Source organism: Scatophagus argus, chromosome 13, assembly GCF_020382885.2.
Source record: "Scatophagus argus isolate fScaArg1 chromosome 13, fScaArg1.pri, whole genome shotgun sequence".
Lineage (NCBI taxonomy): Eukaryota > Metazoa > Chordata > Actinopteri > Scatophagidae > Scatophagus > Scatophagus argus.
In genome coordinates, this window is record NC_058505.1 from 20,013,234 (window position 1) to 20,037,709 (window position 24,476).

General features: G+C 40.6%; 1 protein-coding gene across 1 annotated transcript in view; it reads right to left on the reverse strand.

Annotated features, from left to right (window-relative positions):
• Nucleotides 1-15,115, reverse strand: part of astn1 (astrotactin 1) — a 356,774-nt gene extending 341,659 nt beyond the window's left edge. The window contains exon 1 of the mRNA XM_046409632.1: nt 14,924-15,115. Coding sequence (XP_046265588.1) covers nt 14,924-15,098 — 175 coding nt within the window. The 5' untranslated portion in view covers nt 15,099-15,115. The remainder of the gene's footprint in view (nt 1-14,923) is intronic.
• Nucleotides 15,116-24,476: the final 9,361 nt, after the last annotated feature.

Consider the following 24,476-nt stretch of genomic DNA (forward strand, 5'->3'; position numbering starts at 1 on the left):
CTTAAACATTGTGTGTGTGTCTGTCACAATAAAGACTTTGATTTGATACAGAGGTATAGGGAAAACTTTAAAGGAGATGTTGAAGAAAGAACTGTAGGAAAGAATCAGTGCAAAAACAAAAAAAGTGGATTTTCTGTTTTAAGAAAAGGAAGAAGTGTTCAGTAAAAAATTTCAGTAAATGACACTCAGACTCAAGCCAAACAATTTTCAACAAAAGATATAAAAACTGAGGAAACAACAGCACTAACCAGGACCCATCTTCTGCTCAGGTAAGCACAGGATGAATTAGATAAATACAAAGCTTTAAAAACACACACACAATAAAAAAGTGGCATTTGCAGCAGAACAGTTTCACCCTTCAACTTGACACTGCTCAGTCACTCACGCCTGAGAGTCCCTGATGATGTACATCTGTTTTTACATGCACTGATTGAGCAGACGGTCTGAATAACTATGACAAAACATCACACCTCTGTGCGGTTCAGTAACTTCACGGAACACAAAGTACAACAGCAAAGCTTAAACCTGCTGGTCATCAACTGAAACACAGGGACTGGAATTTATGATTTAACATGGAAATGGTTGACGTAAGAGGCAGCTATATAGAGCTAATGTCATGACTAACTCTAATTCACGGTGGCTTGGTTCTTGGTTCTTGAAGTATAATAGTGTTGCCGCTTTGACAAGGAGTCTTGAAAGAAAAATATTAGACCATTCTGTTTATGAAGGTTAAGAGAAAGCTTTTTGAAAGAAATCATTTTTTTATACCCCACACTTATTAAATTTTGTTACTGATTTCAAGTTGAGAATATTTAGCCTCGCTCCAGGATAGAAGATAGACTGTTAAATTAGCTGTAGCAGCTCATCCAACAGAGGAATGTGAGCAAGACGTGGCAGTGCTGACTCTTTTGATATGTTTCAGAAATGAATGTTGGAGACAAACAGAGACAGAGCATCACATTGTGCTAAACTATACTGAACACTCCCAGAACGAATTAAGTACCCACTGTGCATTATTTTTTCTCCATTCTTTCCACTCACAAAGCAACAGATCTATAAATGGAACATGCATACTGGTATTAATAATGACCAAGGTGAGCTATCATGCATTAACACGCATGTGCATCAGAATTTTTATTTGTTGTCACAATTGATAGTTGCTGAATGGAGCACAGTAAAAATGTCCCCACTGTATTAAAAATACACTATACAGACTCATGGTATAAATTCTGGTTCCTCCCGAGAGTATTCAATGGGGTTGAGGTCTGGGTTTTTGTGTGGGCCAGTTGGGTTCAGCTGGAATAATCACAGACATATTGGGATATACCAGCATCACTATATTAGTTGTCTGCTATGTACGTATTAGCTGAAAGATGCTAAGAGAGCTGGAGGGGACTACACAGCTGGGGGATGACTCTCTTAGGGGTGGGTGATGTGACTGACATCTTTTAAAGATGTTCATCTGTGCAATTTGCAGAACTTCAATCAAACTGCATTTTCCAGGAAGCAAAACTCTTGTATGTTGACTTGATATGTATTACACTGTTTTTTGTTTTTTTTTTTACAATGACGGGAATACTGCAAGAAAAAATGGCTAACAATCAAATACAGAGCAGAAATCCACTGAAATTGTACTAAGACTAAAATTTGCAGAGGGCTTTCAGACTCTAAATCCCACGACTGTTTTGTTGACCAGACAATTGCCATTTGGATTTGGATGCAAAGCCATAAGAAAAGAAGATTGTATTTTCTGTGTCAACACTGTCCATCCATTTAATATTTAAGCAGCTCTGAGGTCTGCCATTTTACTCTATTTTTCCTCTTCCTCATCAGAAAGTCCAAAATAGGGCAATGCTTGAGTTTGAAGCTAAAAAAAGAGCAGGGATGTGGATTGGCTTTGCCCACCCTGCCACAGTGACATATTAAAAAGTTAAAAGAATAAGTGGAATAAACAGTGCCCAGACTTTCACACATTCATTATTGATGCTGGACTGGTGCTTCCTGAAGACACTGGTGAGGGAAAGTTAATCAGTATTCAAATAAAATCAAGTGCTGTTGCGAAGTTCTTGCTACTGGATGTGTTTAGTCTTTTTTTACTTCCAGACTTTGCTGCTCTTGGACAGTCCAGAAGAAACAAGTGACAACGAGGATAAGGACAGAGTGAAACTTTTCTGGTACATTGCCTTAAGGCTTCAGAGAAACTTTTAAATGATCATTTGGAACATTTTCTCACACTGTGTCAGCATCAAGTGAAATGTTTTTTTTGGGTATTTTTTTCCCCTGCAGAGTTAAAATGTAAGGCTGGTGATATTCAATATTTTTCGACATGTCAAAAAAATCCCATGAAAAGACCCAAACAAACAACAAAGGTATCCTACTACAAGTATGATCTCTGTATTTAAAGCCTGATATATCTTCTTCCTCCATGGTGGCTCCATTGATGTTAATAAAACTATGAAAAACACATCAATGAGCCACGCTGTTGCACTGGGTGACACGTTTTGCCATGAATACACGCTACACTTTCCTTTGACTCAATCACAAATGTGTATTAATCCATAAGTGAAAATACTCCCCAACTAAAGCACTGTTTATACTGAGTAACACTAAAGAAGCGGATCACGTGACACCACAGACGAGTGTAGAATCGCTGTGAGCAGGACAGTACGTATTCAGTTCAGGATATCCAATTACATGTAGTTTTTAAATCAAGAAGGAATCATCCTGGTTCACACTCTGATTTTTGATGTCCTCAGTAGGATAAAATGGGTGTGTCACAAAAGGGTTGGGAAAGTCAAAAAGCATAGGATACTACTGCTGGTTTTGCTCTATTCGGCACATTTGTTGACAGATGTAAAAATGCAGAATGACCCCAGCCTGTAATTCTTTTAACTGTAACAAGGAAGGTGGCTTTGCTTTTTGCACAAAAGTTCTTGGATTCAAGCCATGGTATTAGTTAGCATCCAAGCTACACTGTCCTTGAATCTCTACCTGCACAGTTGTGCCCCTTTCAGAGACCTCTGATCTCTCTGTTGGAATGTGAGCTTTCCTTGCAGGTCACTGTAAAATACCATACTCTTTCTCTCCAGCACTCTTCAATATCAGAATCAAGTTTTATTGGCCAAGTATGTTGGCACACAAGGAACTTGTTTTGGCTGCTGATAAATGTTCTTGAAACTGCATTTAACAAAATTCCTCTTTTCCTGAGCCATGACAGATTGATTTTCGTTAGTAGTGGTGTCTTTCTAACAATGAAGACAACAACTGCCATGATCCCACGCTACTTAGGTCTTTTGTTCGGACTGAGAACGCTACCTGCAGAATTTACATGTGCGTTTAATTCAGCGAGAAAGATTGTAATGTCAGCTCTCGCTATGAAATTGGAGTGCGTGGCTCAAGTCTAGCTTGGATTATACAGTGTGTTATAGAGTTAAGGGAAAGAGTTGAAGACAGGATGACAAAATAGGTTTGAGAGAATGTGTGTGTGTGTGTGTGTGTGTGTGTGTGTGTGTGTGTGTATGTGTGCGCAGAGCGACCAGAAAATGAATGTATGTGCAAAGACAATGAGAACCAATGTACTCAGTGATTACAAGAGAGGCAAAGATGAAATTCCTATAGATTCATATGAGTTCTGGGTTGCTGCTGATAATCAAAAGCGGTGAAAAAGGGAGGTGGGGGGGTTGGAAGAAAGACAGTCAGTGAAAAGTTGAGAGACAGAGAGGGGGGAGAGAGAGAGAGGGAGTGGAAGAAGAGAGCACATACATCAGGCGCTGTGACTAACAGGTGCAGGGATGGCGGGGAGGGCAGACCAAGGCCCTGATCAAGAGAAAGATCTCATTGTTTAATCTCGAGACTCTTCTCGTTGCCAAGCTAGTAAGGCTTTGGCCCGCTGTATGGCTTGTTCTGTGATCAGGAGCAAGCAGATTCATCTTTTCAGCTCACTCACTCCTCAGCCTCTGCGTGGGCTGCAAAGTTGATTACAGCCTAGAAAAGGCCTTTGTCGTCATGCTGCTGGAGCCCCAACAACTTGTTTCAAATCATACTGCTGCAGTTCCCGTTTCAGCCAATTCAAATACTCTACACATGATAAAAATGTGCCACTTCAGGCCAGATTATGCAGAGTCTTTTAACCTTGCGCTGGAGGATTGTTATGGCCTACAATTGTTGGTTACGTGCATGCATGTATATATGTGTACTGGTGTTTGTGTGTTGCGAGCTCAGAGGGTGACAAGTGCAGTGATTGGGTGATATTAAAGGGTTCCTTCCACTGCACAGTCTGTGTCCAGGCAGGTGCTTTTAGCACAATGTACATACTGATGTGTAAATCTGCAAAACAACAAAACACTGTCATCATTTTTATCACACAAAGCTAAATTTGAAGCTTACCTAGGGATTTAAAACAGTGCACAGTTTACTCCAAGCTTACTCCAATTTCTCCATAATCCTCTGCAATCATCTGTGCTTATAGTTCACCATAATCAGAACCAATGTCTCAAAGCTGTCTTTATCATAAAAATACTAAATGCTACATACAGTGTAACACATGCCATGTTATCAGAGTTGTTGGCTGTTACATGCAATAAATTGTTTGACCCTCACTGAGATTAACTCCAATCTTCAGTGTTCTGACTGAGGGAAATAAATGGGAAATACATGGGTTACTGTGATGTATTATATTGTATTTTGTATATTGTATTATTTGTTTGAGCTTATAAAGTGCACCTATTAGATTTTTTTAGTAAACTGAATCAAGATGCCCTAACATTAAATGGAGAACCATGCATTAGTATATGAATAAGTCTGAAACGGTCCTTAAAGGGATGTTTGTTCATTTTTAAGAATACTTAAAAAAGAAAAAAAAAAACTAAATCAAATTAAGGTGTTGCTGTGGAATTTTTCAGCTGAATGCATTCTTCTTTAACAATTTACCCTCTGTTATTTCTGCATCTTATTTGCAAATACTCACAGCACCGTGGTAATAGAACAGTGTGTTTGACATCACATGATGTTGGTTCGATGTTTTGATCCTGTAAATGGATAAGGTTAGGGAAAGGTTTGTTGTGTGTTGCTAGTTAGTTCCTGTTGAATTCAGTCAGTTGTCTCCCCTTGTGTCTTGTTTTCCTATATATATCCTGTCTTTTTCCCACCGTTTCTATTACCCTGATGAGTTTCACCCACACACACGCACTTGAGGTCTGGCTGGTTGAACAGCTTAAACTTTTCCCAGCTGGCACCGAATGCTGGTATTGCACACGAGTATAATCAATGTATGAACAACACTCATCATAGCTAGGCATAGAGGGCAGCCACATGGGACATGTGGAAAACACCTGCTTTTAATAATGTTCTGGATGTGATATACAACCTATTATTAATGTCCCGTGTGGTTCTAACATCATCCAGCTGACCAGTCACCTGAGCGGGAGTACCTCTGACACCTCCACATTAAAGGTCTGGACTGAGGTGTAGGTATTATCGGCATTTTGGAAGACTTGTGATGCGGCTGCCTGCATATTAAAACAACTAATAAACAACTTAACATATGCTTACAGCTGCACATCTCTGCGCTGAGATAATATGAGCTGCTTGTTTCCTATAGCTGAGAGCAGGTGTAAGCGTTCCCTGTCACTTATCTGACAACGAACATGCCTAAGTACTGTAAAAGTACATTTCATCACAGGCTGGTTAATGATGCTATACTGAGTAAATGACGTTTCGATCTGCAAATTGGAGTGAATCACTTGTCTGTCAACTCGTTCAGCTAATAGTACAGTTGACCTAACCTTCTAATAATGATCCTTGGAAACAGCATAAAGTAACGTAGGAAGTAAGGCTAAAACCGAACCTGTTTTCTGCTTTTCTTGGCTCATAAGAAAAGGTTGCATAGTAAGCACACATGGCAAATGAAAATGAAGATGGTGTTTCGAGTTACCTAAAGCTTTAGTTTACAGCACTGTCGCTTTGAACAGATGACCAAAACAGCAAAATAAAGTGCACGTTACATTGCACGGTGACTCAACAAGGTAGTTGTGTATGTCAGGTTTGTCCATCTTGATGGAAGCAGAGTAAAAATACATCCTTCAACCCGTTTCCTTAATTTTCTTTATATAATGACAGTTGTCACTGTGACAGACCACAGGATTTGGCAAAGACCCCAGACTTTGCATTATTTACCAGTCAAATTAAATAGATGCTGTTTACACCCACAAAAGGGCAGAGCCATGATGCAAGGGCAAATGATGTAGATGTTCTGTTCTCATCCAGTGTCCTATAGTATTTTCCATGATATACAGTGGGAAGATGTTACTACTCTTTTATGGCAGGAATGTATAGACAAGATTTAGATGGGCACTCATTTACCTCAGCACTGACATTTTTAACTGAAAGCTGTCTTTCTTTATATTGTGGGTCACTCACTTTCAACTGTGCCTGCTCACAGAGCACAGAGAAGGTCAGCCAGCGGGATATCACAGCAAGTGTATAGTTTTCCTCCTGTCATTATCAGTTGTTTAGTTTGAGGAGTGGAATCTTTTTTTAACAGTGTAAGGAGCAAATTGGATATCAGTGTAGCACACTTTTAAAAGTTGATTTTGTCTGAAATGACAAAGACTTCATCCATTGGCGCCTGTCCAGCTTGTGATGCCCCAAGCCACTGGCTAGCTTGGCTATGGCTAAAAATGGCCCTGGAAACATGGCAAGCGCAAATTGGACTTTTTGAAAGCCACCTTGGTGCAGTTGAGATATTTCACCATAATCATCTCTCAGCTGCAGTGCAGGACTAAAATAAACTGCCAGCTTTTTTTCTTGACAGTGAAGCAGAGCTTTGTGATGTAGGAATTAGCCTTTAGTCAGCAGATCTTTCAAAATTAGGTTTGAATGTGACACTGTAGATGAGTTATTGCTGCGCTGTGCAGTTTCGTAAAAGCACTGAATCAGTGGAGCTGCTTTGACATGAATCACAGGCTTGGCTGTTTGGTTTTGACTTAATGGGCGTCTCTGATCAACAGTCCTAACAAGGACAGGCAGACATTGTGTGCATCTTTAATGTAAGGACCCCATTCACACAGCATCTTAATGTTTTTTGAAGTGTGACAGCTGTTGGCCATAAACACAAAGGTGCTGATTAATTAATATGCTTCCAGTGTATGATAGCGATCTCAGAAAATGTCTGCATTTCATTGAGCTGTTAGTTTAACACTTTCTTATCATTATTTTTTGGTGACATGGAGTGTAAGTCATATATAGTATCAGCTGATTGTTGCTCACTTCTTAACATCCCCAGCTTACCAGTGCCTGTAGGTTGAGCGATTGCCATGGTAACCAGGGACTGGTTGACTAGAGGATTACCATAAGAAACAGATACTGTGTAAACCTCTGGCTATGGAAATATTTGGAAAGCTTTTCCTCACCACGAGACACAAGCTTGATTCCCTCTTTATAACAACAAGAAAACAAACTTGAATGGTTTGCCCAAACTTCTGTATTTTAGGATTAATCAAACTGTTTATAGCCGACTGCTCTGTGACTTACTGTAGCAGTGGTTACATGTGCGATGCAAAAAGGGAAGTTCACAGCAATGCTAATGAAGGCATGCTTGAGCACTGCCAGCATAACATGGACAAGTTTGTGAGATGGCTCCCAGCTAAACATACAGCAGAGGCAAAGACAAGAAAATGTGATGAGGCATATATCACCCTCGGCTTCACCAGTACAACAGTGGGTAACAAGGAGAGACCACAGTGTGTTTTGTATTTGAAAGTATGAGTTTCTGGCAGATTTTACAACCGAACAGCTTGAGATATCACTTGGAGACAACACATCCAGAGCACAGAGACAAACCAGTTGATTTCTTCTGAAAAAAAAAACTGTTGTGGACAACAGAGGCACTATAGTAAAGCTGCATCTACACCTTGAAATGCTCAGCTCGCCCTGTATAAAGTTGCCTACAGAGCTGCTTAGCGTATAAAGCTGCACACTGTAGCTGAGGACTTCCCTCGGCTATCGATATGGTTTCAACTATGACTGATGAAGCAGTCAGCAAGGTAAAGGCAGTTCCTTTGAATGACTGATTGATGAATGCATTACAATGTTTAAAATGAATTCCAGTATAGTGCGCACATGTGTGGCAGAGTTGGGTGGAGAGGTAGTGTAGATATTATTGTCTACAAAAGGTGGCCATGCAGCGATAATGGATGGATTTGATTAGATTAGATTCAACTGTTCTTTGTTGTCAGTGCACAATAAATTGAATGACACTGTAGTACCAGATGGATGGATGGATGGATGGATGGAGCACTGTGATAAATGCATGATCACGCCTGGTGTCCCAGTGGTTAGAAGCACACCATTTACTGCCATTGCAGCATTGTCAGTTTTATTCCAGTTGGGAACTTATACTGCACATCATCCTTCTCTCTCTATCCTTCTTTCCTGCCATCTTTTGAGTGTCCACTGCAATTTCCCCCTGAAAACACTAAACAAATGTCCAACATTGTTCAGTATAAATATATCTATAGAAAGGTTTTGTACACCTGAGCTGTCAGACCTAAAATGAAAGTCGAATCAAATACCCACTAAGGGCATCTCTGTGCAAGCAGAATGATATTTAATTCATAAAATCAGGTAGGACTTATCGCTGGACTTGATTACACAAAATTCTAGAAACAGACTTGTGTTTTACTATCTAAATTGAGCTGTTTATTAGTTTAAGCTAGTTTTGAAGTTTTATAGTAGCTTGATTTTGATGCTAGTTTCATTAAATCTTGCCATTTTACCTCACTGGCAAATTTTTCTCTTTAATATCAGTAGTAGTATATCAGTCATCAATATTATGGCAGTTTGTAGAAAGCCATTTTTAATTTTTTATGCAGTGTGTTAATCCAGTCTACCACTTGTTCTGTCCCATCAGTTAAAACATTGATGCTGGTTTTGTATATGAAAGCCAGCAAGTATGGCCCCATTGAAATGATATCAGTAAGGCTACCAGATGTCAACATGATGGTGTGGTTCAACAGCACTGATAACGATCTGACTTACACAATAAGGGAACAAGAAAAATGTATCCTCTAGAGATTTGGCACCAGAATATGCCATTTCCTCTTTGCAGAAAACATCTGGCTGAGACAAGAAAAGGTCACTTCGAAAAAGCAAATTCTACACTTGAAAGGAGGATGCATATGTGCAAAGATTTTTTCATTAAGGAGACAAAACAGTGACAAATGCCATGAGCATAGCCTACAAAGCTGTTCCAAAAAATAATGAAGATAACATGAGATTAAGAGCAAAATGGAAAAAGAACCCAAAAGGCTCTTGTCTGTCAGAGGCTTCACAATACAGCAGAGGATCAGGATCTCAGGATTCAGAACCCCAGAAAAATATAAAGGCCAAAAAGGTAACAAACCATTCAAGATGTCTGCCATGGCTACTAAACTTGTTGTCTGGTGTTCAGGTTCCCTTGCATAGCAAAGATTAGGCCTTTGGCTCTCCTGTGAAGGGATGTAGATCCTCCAGGGACTTCCTGTCATCATAACTTATGCATCCATGTTGGAGGCATCAGCTGTGATGCTCCCAAATCCTATGCTGGTGTTCATCACTGAGGAACCAGACTATGATGAAGACAAGAGCGGGGAGCAATGGGTGTTTTATTTTTAATAGATTTTATATCTGCATCTGCTATCTAAAAAAACACCTTTCACACTATTTTATGGACACAGACACAAAATGGAATGTTATCTGATAATATCAAATATTAAAATCAGCCAGGTTAACTGAATAGCAGTAATAACCCATTGTATGCAAATGTATTCCGCATCCAAATACATAATCAAGCCGTAGGGACACCTCCACCAACTCCCTTATGGGAGACAATGTGTGCAGAGAGCTATTGATTTCAGGTGTAGTTTAGGACAACATTGAGGTAACAGATTGAGCCTTTCATGCAAAGTGAAGATATGTCGCAACGATCGGCTGCTTTGAAGCCATATCTCATAGTGACAGACCAGTTTACTGCCAGAAGGTGAGCTCACCTCTATGTTTAATTTGAGGAAAAATTGTACTATTGTACTAGTAATGCCTCCATATCACCATGCTACTTCCCCAGTTTACTTACATTAGGACAATATTCAGTGTTTATGTTCAAATATGCAAATTAGGCATTGTCTGATTAAATATTGCTGAAGAAAACCCAGCTGAGAAGTTTGCTGTGGTGATGTGAGTTCAATTGAGTGTACCGGTATACTGCTGAACCGACTGATAAAGAAAGGGTCCTAATCGGTGAGCTGACCAAAAGCAATGGTAGTGAAGCAAATTTTCTACAGTTGCAATCAGCAGTGATCATACAGTATTTAAATGTATATTGACCAAAGGAAAAGGAAGGTGTGGTACAGCAGTGATCAAAGGGATACCAACAACACTGGAAACAATGGCAGGAATGGAGTAGAATGCTGGAGAGGAGGCAGTGACCAAACCATATGTCAATACAGCTATGATCACGGGATGAGGATACTGCAGGCAGTGACCAGACAAGATACAACTAACAACAACAGGTGAAGGTAAAGAAAGGATGTGGGTTAGCCTTCAGGAGACTATGTATGACACTGGGTTTGCATATGACAGATGTTTCCTTAGCAAGGGGGTTAAGAAAGGAGCCACAGACAAATGGTGAGGTGCGACGCCTGATTTGTTACAACAACAAGGATCCGCTCAGTATGCAATAATTTGTTAAATTTAGTAGAATAAACACTTAAACGTACATTTTGGATGTTTTCGTTCTTGAGATGATGATGTTTGCCTGTGCCCTACAAACATAGGCATATATTAGATATTGTGGGATATTAGAATATCCTCTGAAAAAATCTTTTATTGCATAGATCAACCTCCAAAACCTAGGAAAAGATCCCAAATATTTTGGATAAATGTAACTAGACCTCACAGACCTCAAATATTAACACAAATTTACCCAGACCTTGTCACTCAAAAACACTGACACTTTGCTTTTGACTTCAGAAAAGTATCTTCCTCTAAATCCATGAAGGCATACTTAACACATGGCAGAGCAGGGAATTGGGACTAAAAGGAAGTATCCGCACTATTTCTCCTGGGTTGGGCATCTCCTGAGTTAGACTGATTACATCAGATGAGACGACAACAATGACTTTGATTTTTCTCCTTCCTCACTAAGAGGGATATGCTGCTAAACATGCTATCACAGTACACAATACCCACATTACTGCTGGATCACTGCAGCACTGGCACTAATGCAGGCCTTAAGTCCTAGTTGCACCAGAAAGTAGCACAGTGAAATTCCTTTGTGAAATATGTGGCTCATTTAGAAGCATAGTGATGTAATGACAACTCACAAGGATATTTGGAAAGCTACTGGAAGCTTACAACTCCAGTGCTAGTCATTATACTAGCACTTTTAAGTCACAATAGAGAGCTGAACTTATTGCATCAGGTCCTGGCTAGCTTCTATTTCACGAGCCTCAGTAACTCCATGCAATCAGTCATTCAGTATTTCTTTGACTGGCGTGAAAAATGAAGCAAGTTCCTGGTGTTTACTTTCAGTATTCCAAGATAAATCAGCATCCACTACAACAAGTGATATAAGAAATTGAAAATTTCATGAGTTTAACAAAGTCAAACAATATTAACATTGTGAGGACAGAAAAAAAAAACTGCCTTTCCCAAGACATGACTGCAAGCGCCATTTTTTTTTCATCCACTTACATAAAACTCACCAACACTCTCTTAGTTTTTCGACTTTCAAACTGTAATCTCTGCTCTCTACAACAACTACAGAGTGCAGTCCTCTCTATCCTGCTGTTACTAAAGACAGGTTTGAGCTTGCCCCTCGACTCGCCAGTGTGCTCGTTTTATCTGTCAAGCCATTACAGGAAGGCCACAAAAGGTTTTATCACAAAACTATCATACAATAAATTGACAAAAGTATTGGGACACACCTCTTTATTATTTATTGGTGTGGTATGGGTCATAGCCCTCACCTCAACCCCACCAAACACTGGGATGAATTTGAACGGAGACTGTGAGTCACGCCGTTTTGTCCAACATCAGCGGCTGATCTTTCTTAGAAGAGTGGAAGCTGTTATAGCCTCCCAATACTTTCAAATACAAAGCATTTCAGATTTTAGGTGCTACTGGCTTCGAAAACAGAACCTGAGCTCTCTATAGCCCCCCATCCAGTGTACAAATGGTTGTACATCATTTTATTGAACAAAAACTCACTGTATAGTTTTAGAAATGCTCTCTAAGCTATTGAGCTTGCTAACTGTCAGTTGGGGAGCTAACTGGCTAACAGAGCAATAAGTTCACCACTTTTTTTATTCAAAAGACATTTTACATCAACTCCTCTCTCGTAACTGTCTCGTTTTGAGCAATGTATACTTAACAGCAGTGGTGGTTAAACAAAAGCTAAAACAAAAACTTGGTGCAACACAGCTAAATAAAACAACAAAATCTTGCTCCTTTTTGAATCTATTTCAATGAAATGTTGCTGGTTTAAATGCTGGTTTGATAAAGACTTTATACTGGATGTTCATGTGAGGATGGAGTGAAGCCTAAGGCTGGATGGAGTATTACATCTAAAAGCATGCCATGGGCTGCGTTCAGAAGCCATTTGGTGTGCTGCTAACACTGTGGCCAATAAAATATGACAGGATGCTGGATGACCATCTTTGTTTGTTTTTTATCCTTTATGCACATCCAAAGAGATACTAAGATAGTATTATATAAGATATAAGGCATTATTATACAATATTTTTATAGTAACACTATGACAGTGTGATGACATAGTGAAGAACCTACAGAGACTTAGCTACTGAAAGCCAGCAAGTATGGTCTCTGCAGCTCCACTCAACTTCGAAGACCCTGTGTCAAGCCTGGAACAAACCGGAGTGATTATGGAAATGCAGTGGGGTCCCTCAGGAGGAGCTCCTGAGACATTTGGGCTATGTTGCTTTGCCTGTTACCACCATGACTTGGACCAAGAAAAGCAAAAAGAGAGATCACGAGAGACTTTGTCAATTCTAACTGTAGCACATTAGAAACAGTGTTCCCTGACTCAAGCATCCACTTCAAGTACAAAAGACAAAATCAATATTTGGGATACTTCACTGTCTTCATCTGTGCTCGTTCTCTCCAGTTTGGGTAGACATAATAGAGTGATATTCTAATTAGACAGCTTGTTTGACCTTTTGTGTGCTTTTGGTTTTACTTGAATGATATTTGATTTGAATATCCCTGCTGATTTTTGTTGCTATGGTAACAAGAAATTGTATCACCTCCTAATATTCCACAAAACAAGCTTACTTTTGCAAAAACATATTATTTCTTCATTTGCATCCCTAGTTGAGTTTCTGTTTCTTTGAGACTCTGTGGAAATTATCTTTGACACATTGAGGATTGCAGATATGATCATGTCTCATGCCTTGAATTGATATTGACTGATGAATATAACCTCATGTTGCCTCCCACATATATGCAGTAAATACATTTATTGCCATCTGCTGTCTTGTCATGAATTAATTGAGCTTTGACCATAACACCAACAAGGCTTCCAGCTTTGTAAGCTTCATTTTTATTTATTTAGTTTTTGTTTCTAATTTGTGACTCTCGCTGTTCCTCTGATTAAAGGGATTTAGATATTATATGAGAAATATTTTCACCAGGATAAATGAAAACAACAGATGAAAAAGAGTGCTTGTTGGACATAGCAGGCTCTCTATACAGTGCAAATGATTTTCCACTCCAAAACCACCGACTGTTGTGCAAACATACAGTTGGTAATCCTGCCGATATATAAGTATCATTCGAAAGCTTTGCTCTGACAGCCGCATTACAATTTTGTGTATTCTTTACACACAGCTATAGTGCACAGTACAGTAGGTGCACCGTACACACCATTGTTCTTCTGTCGACAATGCCTCTGAATGGAATCACTTTCTACTGAAATCACGTCTTGTGCTTTGTCGCACAGGCCGTCTAATGGGCAGAAATGATCTAAATCATGTTGTGAGCAAGGTGGTCGATAAAACAAATACTGGTGATGGATAATTTGTTAAGGCCATTAATAATTTATCGACACGTGTATAATGAGGCTTCCTCATCAAGAATAATTTCGTATCACCATGGTGTATGAGGAGTTTGTGCACGGGGGAAGGTAGATGCGTCACTGAGGGCCTGAGGGCTGAGTGGCAGAGGTCTGTATCTCTCCCTCCCGTTGTAAACATGCATGGAGAGGGAGAGAAGATGCACTTGAGCTCCTTTTTAATTAGAATTATTTTTTTTATTTTTTTTGGTGCCACATCACGACTTGAAAATGCAAAACGATGCGTGAGGACAGGAAATTATGGGATTATATTCATGACACAATTCTGAGCGCGCACAGGGACATTTTGAGCGCGAAAAATTAAAAATCGAGCGCACAAAACTTATGGTTGAGCAGACAAAAATCGATTATGTAATCAGAAAATATCCTCCCCCCCGCGCGCTCAGGCAGACTGCTGCACGCTCACAATACGACTTTCCCTCAGCCTGCCTCAGCCACGCGCGCTCAACTTCACTTGCGCGCTCGCTCAAGTTTTGCACGCTATAAATGAGCCACAAAGCTCCACCAATCAGAGAACTTGGATGGCGAAAACTTGTGATTGGCTGCTCCTGCTCCAATCACATCGCATCACATCTCACATGGGAGGTTTTATATATCCAGTTTTATATCCAGAAAACCACAGAAATTGAAAATACATGAATAAGATACAGTGTACACTCTGTTTCTCAGTCACTACCTGGCATCGCAGGGCCTTGTTGTTTAATGACAATAGTGGGAGACATTACTTACATTACTACATTACTTTACTTAAAGCACAGCACACAGTCACAATCTTGTCAATGAAGGAAAATTCCTCACCTTCAAGTGGAACCAGTAGGCTCACTGGTGTGGCGCGCTGAAGTATGTGATACTTGTTGCCTACCAAACTCTTTCCACACGGACCCTTAGGTGAGCTATCCGCCGCGTCTCCTCCACAGATCTTGGGTCCAGCACGTCCTGTTGTGAAGCCTGGGCTTTTCACCTCGGCACACATTAGTTCAACTTCCTCCCCGATGTCTGCCCAAACCAAATCTCCCGGTAACCGTTCATTTATTGAGGATGCTACACTGCTCGGTCAGGTGCTTGTCGCTTACACGCCCTCCTCACCCTTTAGAAATGAACGATCTCACCCCCATCGTTTTATTTACCTAAGCGATCACGTGAACGATTGCAGCAGTTAACGACACGGCACGTTTGCACCGTGTTTTAACGTGTTAAAACAAAACAACACAACACGAGAGCAGCGTCACGCATGCAGCCGGCGTAAACAAACTTTTAAGTTGCCTGTAAAGCCCACAATGCATTGCCCACTCCGCTGCGTCACATTTTCGCGCTCCAGCAGCCAATCATAAGTTTTGGCTATCCAAGTACTCTGATTGGTGGAGCTTTGTGGCTCATTTATAACGTGCAAAACTTGAGCGAGCGCGCAGGTGAAGTTGAGCGCGCGTGGCTGAGGCAGGCTGAGGGAAAGTCGTATTGTGAGCGTGCAGCAGTCTGCGTGAGCGCGCGGGGGGGATATTTTGTGAGCACAGAATCGATTTTTGTCTGCTCAACCATAAGTTTTGTGCGCTCAAAAGTTCCCTGTGCGCGCGCAGAATTGTGCCGTGAACATACCACAGGAAGTTCCATTCCGTAGGAAATAAGGCACACAGTGACTCCACTTCACTGTACCTTTGATGGTGATTGCTGGAGAGATGTGATCACAATTAGCCTCTAAATATGATGATGATTTTTAGGATTAATATTAAAAAGTTTGGAATTTGGATTTAAATGCACAAGATTTATATTACTATAGCCATTTGTGATATTGATTTCTTTTTGTTAGCATTGTAGAGTTTATCTGTTATAGGCTGCAATGCTCTAAGCTTATCCAAAACACACAGAAATGCTTCAGGAAAAGAAAAAAAAAGCTAACAGACCACTGTTAGGGATGTTTGATTTCAAATTTAAATCAATTTAATTAATATGAATTTGGGTCTGCAGATTTTATTTCTTAGAATGTCCGCAAAAAGGTTATTTTTAGTGAGAAAAACATAAATTATTAATATGTTAATTCCCTTACCTCACTGCCACAGTTGTGAGTCCAGGTGTCTTTATTGACTTCAGGTGACTAGTGGTCCATTGCAGTCTCATAATGAATTTAAAGGTGCACTGTGCAGGACTTAGGGGCAGAGTTGTTATGTGTTTTTGTTTTAGGATGAGAATTTAATCTTGTGGTACTCTTCCACAAAGTCTGCCACGTTGAACCGCCTTGTTTCTACAGTAACCGAGAACAGACAAACCAAAGGTATTTGCTTGTTTGGTTTTTTGTTTTGTAACAATTAAACTATGAAAGAGTGAGGCAAGTCGTGTTCACTGAGAGACGCCACGAAATCCTACACACTGAACCTTTAATGGTCGCATCTATGAGAGGAACAGACTGAACAAAGGCGTTACACACTGAACTGAGATCAGTGCTCAGTTTCCGTAACACTTGCAGTCGTCTCTGAACCTCAGTTGAGTCATGGCACAAACAGAGAGACGCAGCCTTATCCAGCTGAAGTCAATGCATTTATTTTGCAAATATCAACAGGAAGAGATGTTTCAGTTGTCACAAACATATTTATAAATGCAATAGCTGTTATTTACCTTACCTTATCCGTCTATTATTTAACTGTGACATTAAAAAAAAACAACCTGTTTTGCATTGGAAAGAAAACTTGAAATAAATAAATCATTCATTCAAACTGGTGTAACACATCACACATAAGTAATCAGTGTCTGATAGCTGACTAATTATATACACTTTTATTTTAGACTTCTTTGACTGTGTCTGGCAACTCTCACAAATCTTACTACTTCCTTTGGACTGTTTTGCCCCCTATAAAAACTTGCTTACTCCCTGAAGAAACATTTTCCCATCTAATAGAGGTAGGAAGAACAAATAGCTAGGTTGGACTAAATACTGTAGGAAACCAGCCAAAACATCTTTCTCTCTGTCTCTCCCGCTCTGTATTTCAGGCACACACGTAAACTCCACACAAACACTTTCCTTGCATTCACTCTCCCTCTCTTTCTCCTGAGATCTGACCGCAGGGAGTGTTTCTATATGTCAGCTTTGCAAGACGGATGGTCGACATCTGCCAGAAAGCCTCGCCGGACATATTACCTGAGACACCAAACAATAACCTCTACACACACACACACACACAGAGCAGAAAACACACTGAAGCAGAGCCCCGCCTGGCCTTAAACGGCCTGCCAAGACCTGACCTTCTAGTTACGACCATGATCACCCCCATGGGCACGGGTGGCATCTGGCTAGGTGATGTGCATATGTGTGTGTGTATGTGTGCGCATGTGTGTGTGTGTGCGCGCGCTGCGGGTGTTCTGCATCATGCATGCATCGTGTCTCTGCTTCCCTGCGTGCCACTGCTGGCTTGCATGTGTTCATCTGTGTGTCCCTTAGCCTGTGTGCATATGTGTGTATCATTGGCATGAAGAGCAATGCTGCAAGGAGCCTGGGCAGCATCAGAAGGGCCGGTGTGCCCCCAGAGTTTGACCATCTGTGCGTTATTGGTTGTCATTAAGGTTTCTAATTTGGAGGTGTCTTGGGGATTAGCCAAACGAGGGCAGAAAATGTCATTACGCTGTTCCTCCTGCTGAGCTGCCGTGACCATATTTACATATTTATGCACCTTAATTGTCTTTGCCTTACTGCCGTGACATTGAGACAGCCAGAGTTTAGTGGGAGAGGGTGGAAAAAATAAAGAAAGTGAGGAGGACACAGTGGAAGACTGTTACACACTAGTCAAATCAAATTTGGCTCCAAAGTTGATTTAAAAGAACAAATTCATCGCTGAACAGATGAGAGAGGATGAACAAAAGGCTGAAATACAAAACCAAAAAATGAAACAGCTGAAGAAAAAAGATGCTCTCAGTGCTCCATTGCATACTTATTTTGATGCCTGCATTTCAAACATCATACCCGCTCATTTGTTTTTAAGTAATTCAAACCACATGACTTGAGTGCTACAGTTTACAGAGCTGCTCTGAATATTACCTCCTGTGCTCTCTTTTGTGGGAAAACAGAAAGCAATAGGGAGAATTTTATGTTTTATGTTTTGACAAATGAAAGTCAGTGTTGGGGCTACACTGGTAGTGACGCAACTACTTACACTGCATATACCAGAGGAGTTCTGTAGAATATCTGGTTTCACAATCATGTCAAGAGACGCTTGAGAGTGGCAGCCAATCTGTCACCTGTTTAGGGATGAACTATATGCTTTGGAGCTTCTGCTGTTGCCATGGCAATCAAAGTCCAAATCTGTATTTGAATGCTTAAATGTTTTTTACTTTGTTTTTTAAAGGGAACATACTGCATCAGTTGCACCAAAAAAGAGACAAAATGCTGATTAAGGCATAAAAGCAGGGGGCATGTACAAGAGCGGTGAAGGGGAAACTATTTCGACAAAGATTTTCAGCTTCATATGTATAAATTCTGTCCCACCAGCACTCGACTACGCAACTCAACCCACTCTACACATGCAAGCGAGTCCCATTTCAATTGACTTTTGAGACTTTAGAGGCAGGGATGGAATAGACAGTGGCTGATGTCTTCTGCTTTGTCCTCATCTCTCATTAGATTTCTTATTTGAGTAACAGGAACGTAAATAAATGCAACAGTGTAAATCCAGACGTCACCATTCTTTTCATAATCCCAGCAAAGTACTCTATAAATGCACTGGTACAACTGGCCATTACCCTGCATTCTAAATACAAAGACATTAATATGAAATTGGTCCCACCTTTGCAGCTACAACAGCTCCCTTCCTTTTAGGAAGACTTTCTACAAGGTTTTGCAGTGTTTCTGTGGGAAGTTTTGCCCATTTATGCAGTAAAGCAACTGTGAAGTCGAGCACTGATGCTGGATGAAAAGGCCTGGCTCACAATCTCTGTCCCAGTTCATCCCAAAGGTGTTTGATGGGGTTGGGGGCAGGACTCTGTGTGGGTCAGTCAAGTTCTTCCACACCAAACTCATCCAATGATGTCTTTGCCACAAAGTTGAAAGCATATAATTGTCCAAAATGTCTTGCTGTGTTGAAGCATTGAGATTTCCCTTCACAGGAATTAAAATGCCTAGCCCAACCCCTGAAAAACAGCACCTGTCTGAATTATTTTGTCTATAGAGCGTAGTTTTGTGCTTAAAGCTAACCAAACTGCTGTTTCACTTCAGCTACATGTTAGAAAGTCTTTGGGGCGGGAAGGATTTGTATGTTGCATACAGGCACTTAAGAGTACCTTGAGGGGCTGGATGACATGCTAATGCTAGTGACCTGGAAATTCCCACTGAAGCCGCAAAGTTGGTATCCAGAGCCCTATACTCGGTTATGCTAAATTTAGCTATCATCTTATTAGTATGCATCTGAATTTTCCTACAAAAATAAAATGGTGGCAGGTAGGCTGTTGTGTAGACTGTAAGGACTGAGAGAATCCAAATGCTGGAAAAGCTCACTTTTGTAAACTCCACTGTGAGAAAAATAAATTAATAAATAAATAACAATTTAATCAGTCAAGTTAAATCTTTTAGGGTGTTGATGTTTGATCTGGTTGCTGATTGGCTAACAGAAGTTGCTATGGGACTTGAATATCTATAAATATAGCTAGAAAGTTTTGTATTTCAATGTGATGTTCATGGCTTTGTAAGATGAAGAAGTTTATGCATCAGGGAGCTCAGAATACTAGTTGTTTACCTGTAATATATACATGTGTGACTGTGATAGTGAAAGCCTGCCTTGTAAGAGGATTTGTGCAGGTAAAGGAGAAGTTTGTATTCATAAGTCAGGTGACAAAGTGAATAAAGAAGTACAAAGTTCAAATTAAACAGTAAATTGTTCTGTGTGAATGGCTCAAACAAAGGAGACTGTGATTTGTGCCCTTTGAGAGGTGTTGCTGAGCTTTTATGTTTAGAGTTTGTGAATTTACTGTTTAATTTATTTAATTATTTTAAATATATTTTTTTGTTTTCAGTCACTGTTTGATTTGACTTTGGAAAAGTTGATTTTGGCTTTTGGTTAAAATAATAAGTCAGTGCTGACTTTTGGTCTCACGAAGGACACGAACAGCGATGATACATATATGTATATATGTTTGAAGTTTGGTGTGAGGTCTCCGTCTGTGTGATGCAGCATGTAAGGCTCAGCCTCTGGGTAAAATACTTTTTAAAAGTGTTAAGGGAGTCCTATGTTGGCAACACTGGAGTAGATTGTAGTGTCACTCTATAGGTTATTCAACAAAAGTGTAGTTTTTTGTCTTTTTTTTTTTTGTTAGCTAAACTTCTTCTATTCAAGAGTGGCTTGTAGCTTCACTCGTTATAGTTTCCAGAAAACTATCTGTTCGTTCAGCAAATTAAATCGCTGAACACCGACTTTATTTAGATAAAGCAGAGTCTCCTTTTTACCTATAAGCAGCAACATGTCTTGTTCTGCATCTTGGTTTGTGAACAAGCCTCCGAATAAACACCCACTGGAGTAAAAATGCACTGATAACATCAGTTTGCAGGTTAGATAGCTGATTAGTCAAAATGAATTGAATTATATGTTAAAAGATGTGGTTCTTATACAGCTGCTAATAAAACACAGTCCGTTACTAAAACACTGACCCTGTTGACTTCAGTCCTTCCGACTTCCTGTCAGTCAAAGATGCGCTGATTCTAAAATTTGGAGGCTTTCAGCACATTTTCCAACTGAGCCTGAGCATGATGGTTGTTCCTGCTCTGTGGAAAACAACATGCCTGGTTCCAGTGCCGAAGAACAACCACCCAAACTCACACAGTGACTACAGACCCGTGGCCTTGACATCACACGCCATGAAGTCACTGGAGAGGCTGGTCCTAAAGCACGTCCGATCAGTGGTGGAACCATACCTGGACCCCCTACAGTTCACATACCAGCCACATATTGGAGCTGATGACGCCATCATCTACCTGCTGCACAGAGTCTGCACGCACCTGGACAGGGCAGGCATCACTGTAAGAGTCATGTTCTTTTCCAGTGCTTTTAACACCATAAGACCTGCTCTACGCTGCAGTAAGCTCCTGGACATGCAGGTGAATGACTCGCTGGTCACCTGGATTAGGGACTACCTCACTGGCCGGCCACAGTACGTGAGGCTGCAGAACACCACCTAGGACACCATACTAAGCACCACAGAGGCGCCTCAGGGGAGACGGTCCTCTCACCCTATCTGTTCACACTATACACCTCTGATTTCAGGTACAGCTCACAATCCTGCCATCTGCAGAAGTTTTCGGACAACTCTGCCATTGTGGGCTGCATCACTGGTGACCAGGAAGCTGAATGCCGAGGTGTGGTGGACAGCTTCGTGGAGTGGAGTGGACAGAACCACCTGCAGCTCAACATAGGGAAAACTAAAGAGCTGCAGGTGGACTTCAGGAAGACAAGTACCCCCCACAGCCCTATCACATCAGGGGTACTGAGGTGGACATTGTGGACTGCTACAAGTATCTAGGGGTCCACATAGACAATAAACTGGACAGTGAACACCAATGTCCTCTTCCTGAGGAAACTCAGGTCTTCTAATGTCTGCAGGACAATGCTGCAGATGTTTTACCACTCAGTGGTCTCCAGTGTCATCTTCTACGCTGTGGTGCGCTGGGGCAGCAGGGCGAAGACAGCTGATAAGCTCATCAGGAGAGCTGGCTTTGTCCTGAGAGTGGAACTGGCAGAGTCTCTGGCAGAGGTGTCTGAGCAGAGGATGCTGAGGAAACTGCTCAACATCCTCAACAACAAGTCACACCCCCTGCATGCCACACTGGAATTCTACCGCAGCACCTTCAGTCGTAGACTGAGATCACCGAGGTGCTCCACTGAACGCCACAGGAAGTCCTTCCTCCCTGTGGCTATCAAACTCTTCAACTCATCCCCTTTCTCCACATAAGACAAAACAATTTATCCTGCACTACAGTTAACACTTTAAGATTGTATCTGCACCTTATCCTTTGCACCTTATCTGCCGTTATCTATCTATATCTCATGTATATATTATATACTCTTTTTTATATAGTACTCTGTTATTTTTGCATATATTATTATATCTTGTGGGGAAATTAGTTTCTACTTTTGTATGCTTCTTCTATTGCAACCCTGGCACAACAATTTCCTGTGGGATCAATAAAGTTCTTATCTTGTCTTATCTTATCTAAAAGCAGTATTTCCAAAGAACGACTTTTTTGGACTTTCTTTAATACGGCCTTTCTGTAATAAGACATTGCTAATATCAAATTCAAAAACTACTTTGGATAGATTTTTGTACATGAAAGTGGATGCAGTTAGACTTATTCTGTGTGCCCTTTCCTGCTGCCTTCACAGCGGAGAGAACGTAGAGAGAAAAGCAGGTGTGCCACCATGTTCTATTTCTGGTGTAATTAGAGAAGAAATGGCCTCAGTGCTTTTACAGAGTACTCACTGTGGTAGAATCACTCTTGTATTGTGTTGACACTCAGAAAGGAGCCCAGAGAGGTGGCAGTGAAAGTGAGGCATTATAGCCGCTCAGCATTTTAACACTTTCAGTACTACACACCGGTGATTGTGCCTACATTTTTCACGAGAGGCAAGTATCTTTCATTAACAATAGCTCATTTCTGATGATAAGTGATAACTGATACATAATGGAAGTAGATGTAACATGTTCATCTAACCCGGAGCCTCTTTCTGCTGCTATTTCTGTGCTTTTGCCGCCAGTATGCTTCAGCCTCTTCCTGTCAGATTAGTATGTGATGGAAGACCCTGTAGTCACTAATCCAAAATAATGGAACACTACTTTGTAGTTACTCCACCCAGTGAGAATTCATAAAATATTAGTGTTTTGGACAGCTCAGTCAATCAGGGGAAATGTGGAGGCCTGAGGTCAACGCCACCAATTAGTGTGGATGGAGAGCTAGCTTGTATTTGGCTCCATCTAAAGCAGTTGTTCCCAAACTTGGGGACGCACTCCTCGGGGGGACGTGGAGCTATTGCAGGGGGGCCACGGCAAGGCAAATGAATGAGGCTTGCTTGAGCACTGCTAGCACAACATGGACAAGTCTGTGAGAGGCCTTCCAGCTGAACATACAGCGGAGGATGAGTCTTCACCAAGTCAAAGCACAACCTCAAAGGCAAAGACAAGAAACTATGAGGCATATATCACCTCAAAAATCATCTCAAAAACATTCTTATCTACATAAAGGGGGGTCATGCAGAAAAAATCTGGGAACCACTGATCTATCGTGAAACAGTGCACCTACAGACAGATAGAGGAAACTAGTGGAACTGCTTGTATCTGTTCTGTCAGTTTGTGTAACTCCTATTGAATTAAAATAAAAAATGTACTGTAGAGACAGAGTTCAGGTCTTCAATGAAGGATTACCTGTTTTGCTGCTATTTGACAATTAAGAACATCTTTTGGAATGATTTGTCTGTTAATTTATCTTAGCTCTTCTCACTGCCGTGGGCGGGTGAGAAAGAAATTAAGATGAAGGAGCAGAGGACTGCTCTGCTGCTCCTAGCAGCAGAATCAGCACCTCAGAGAGCACTGAGACGCTCAGTCTTGTCTCTGTCATTGTCTCGGTCCTTGGTCCTGACCGTTGTGCTAATGTAAATCATAAAGTTGGTGGTTTACGGGTCGGGTAGTTCAGATCGGCTCTCGTAATGAGTCATATGGGTGTAGGTATTGAAAAGTTCACTTACTCCTGGGGTTTATTATGGCTTCACATTGCAATGTAAATGAATGTCTGCTACATCATTTTCTGCTTAGAATTTAAACACCTCTTGATTTTTTATTATTATTTTATAGCACTAAAGCTAACAGCTACAAAGATATCCCAGTTAACTGAGACTGACAGTACTGTTCTATATGTCACTGTAACTGTTGGTTTCTTCCTTATGTTTCTGACCCAAGTTATCTCCTAATATGTATATTTTTGTTGTTAGATCCACATGTGTAGACAAATGGAGTATATTCCATTTGTCAACACAATATGTGTCTTTTTTTACTACCATAAAATTTAAGAAAGCCTATAATGAAAATAATTAAAAGTCTGCAGGTCCATACTGCAAAGTGGACTTCAAAGGTCTTTGTAATGATTTGCCTGAGGCTCAAAGCAGGTTTTTTTTTTTGACTGCGTAAAAACGTCAGGAAAGGTTGTTGTTTTCATCTTTCATTAGTTTGCATGTTTGTGCTTTGTTGTATTGTGTATTTTATCTCATGTATCTATTTTACGACAGAGTAAAACCAGCCCAAAATATACTTTTTGGCAAAAGTTACCAACATTATGTCTGAACAAAACTACTATATCCATCATATCACAGTCAGTGGATTATTTGTTGTATTAATT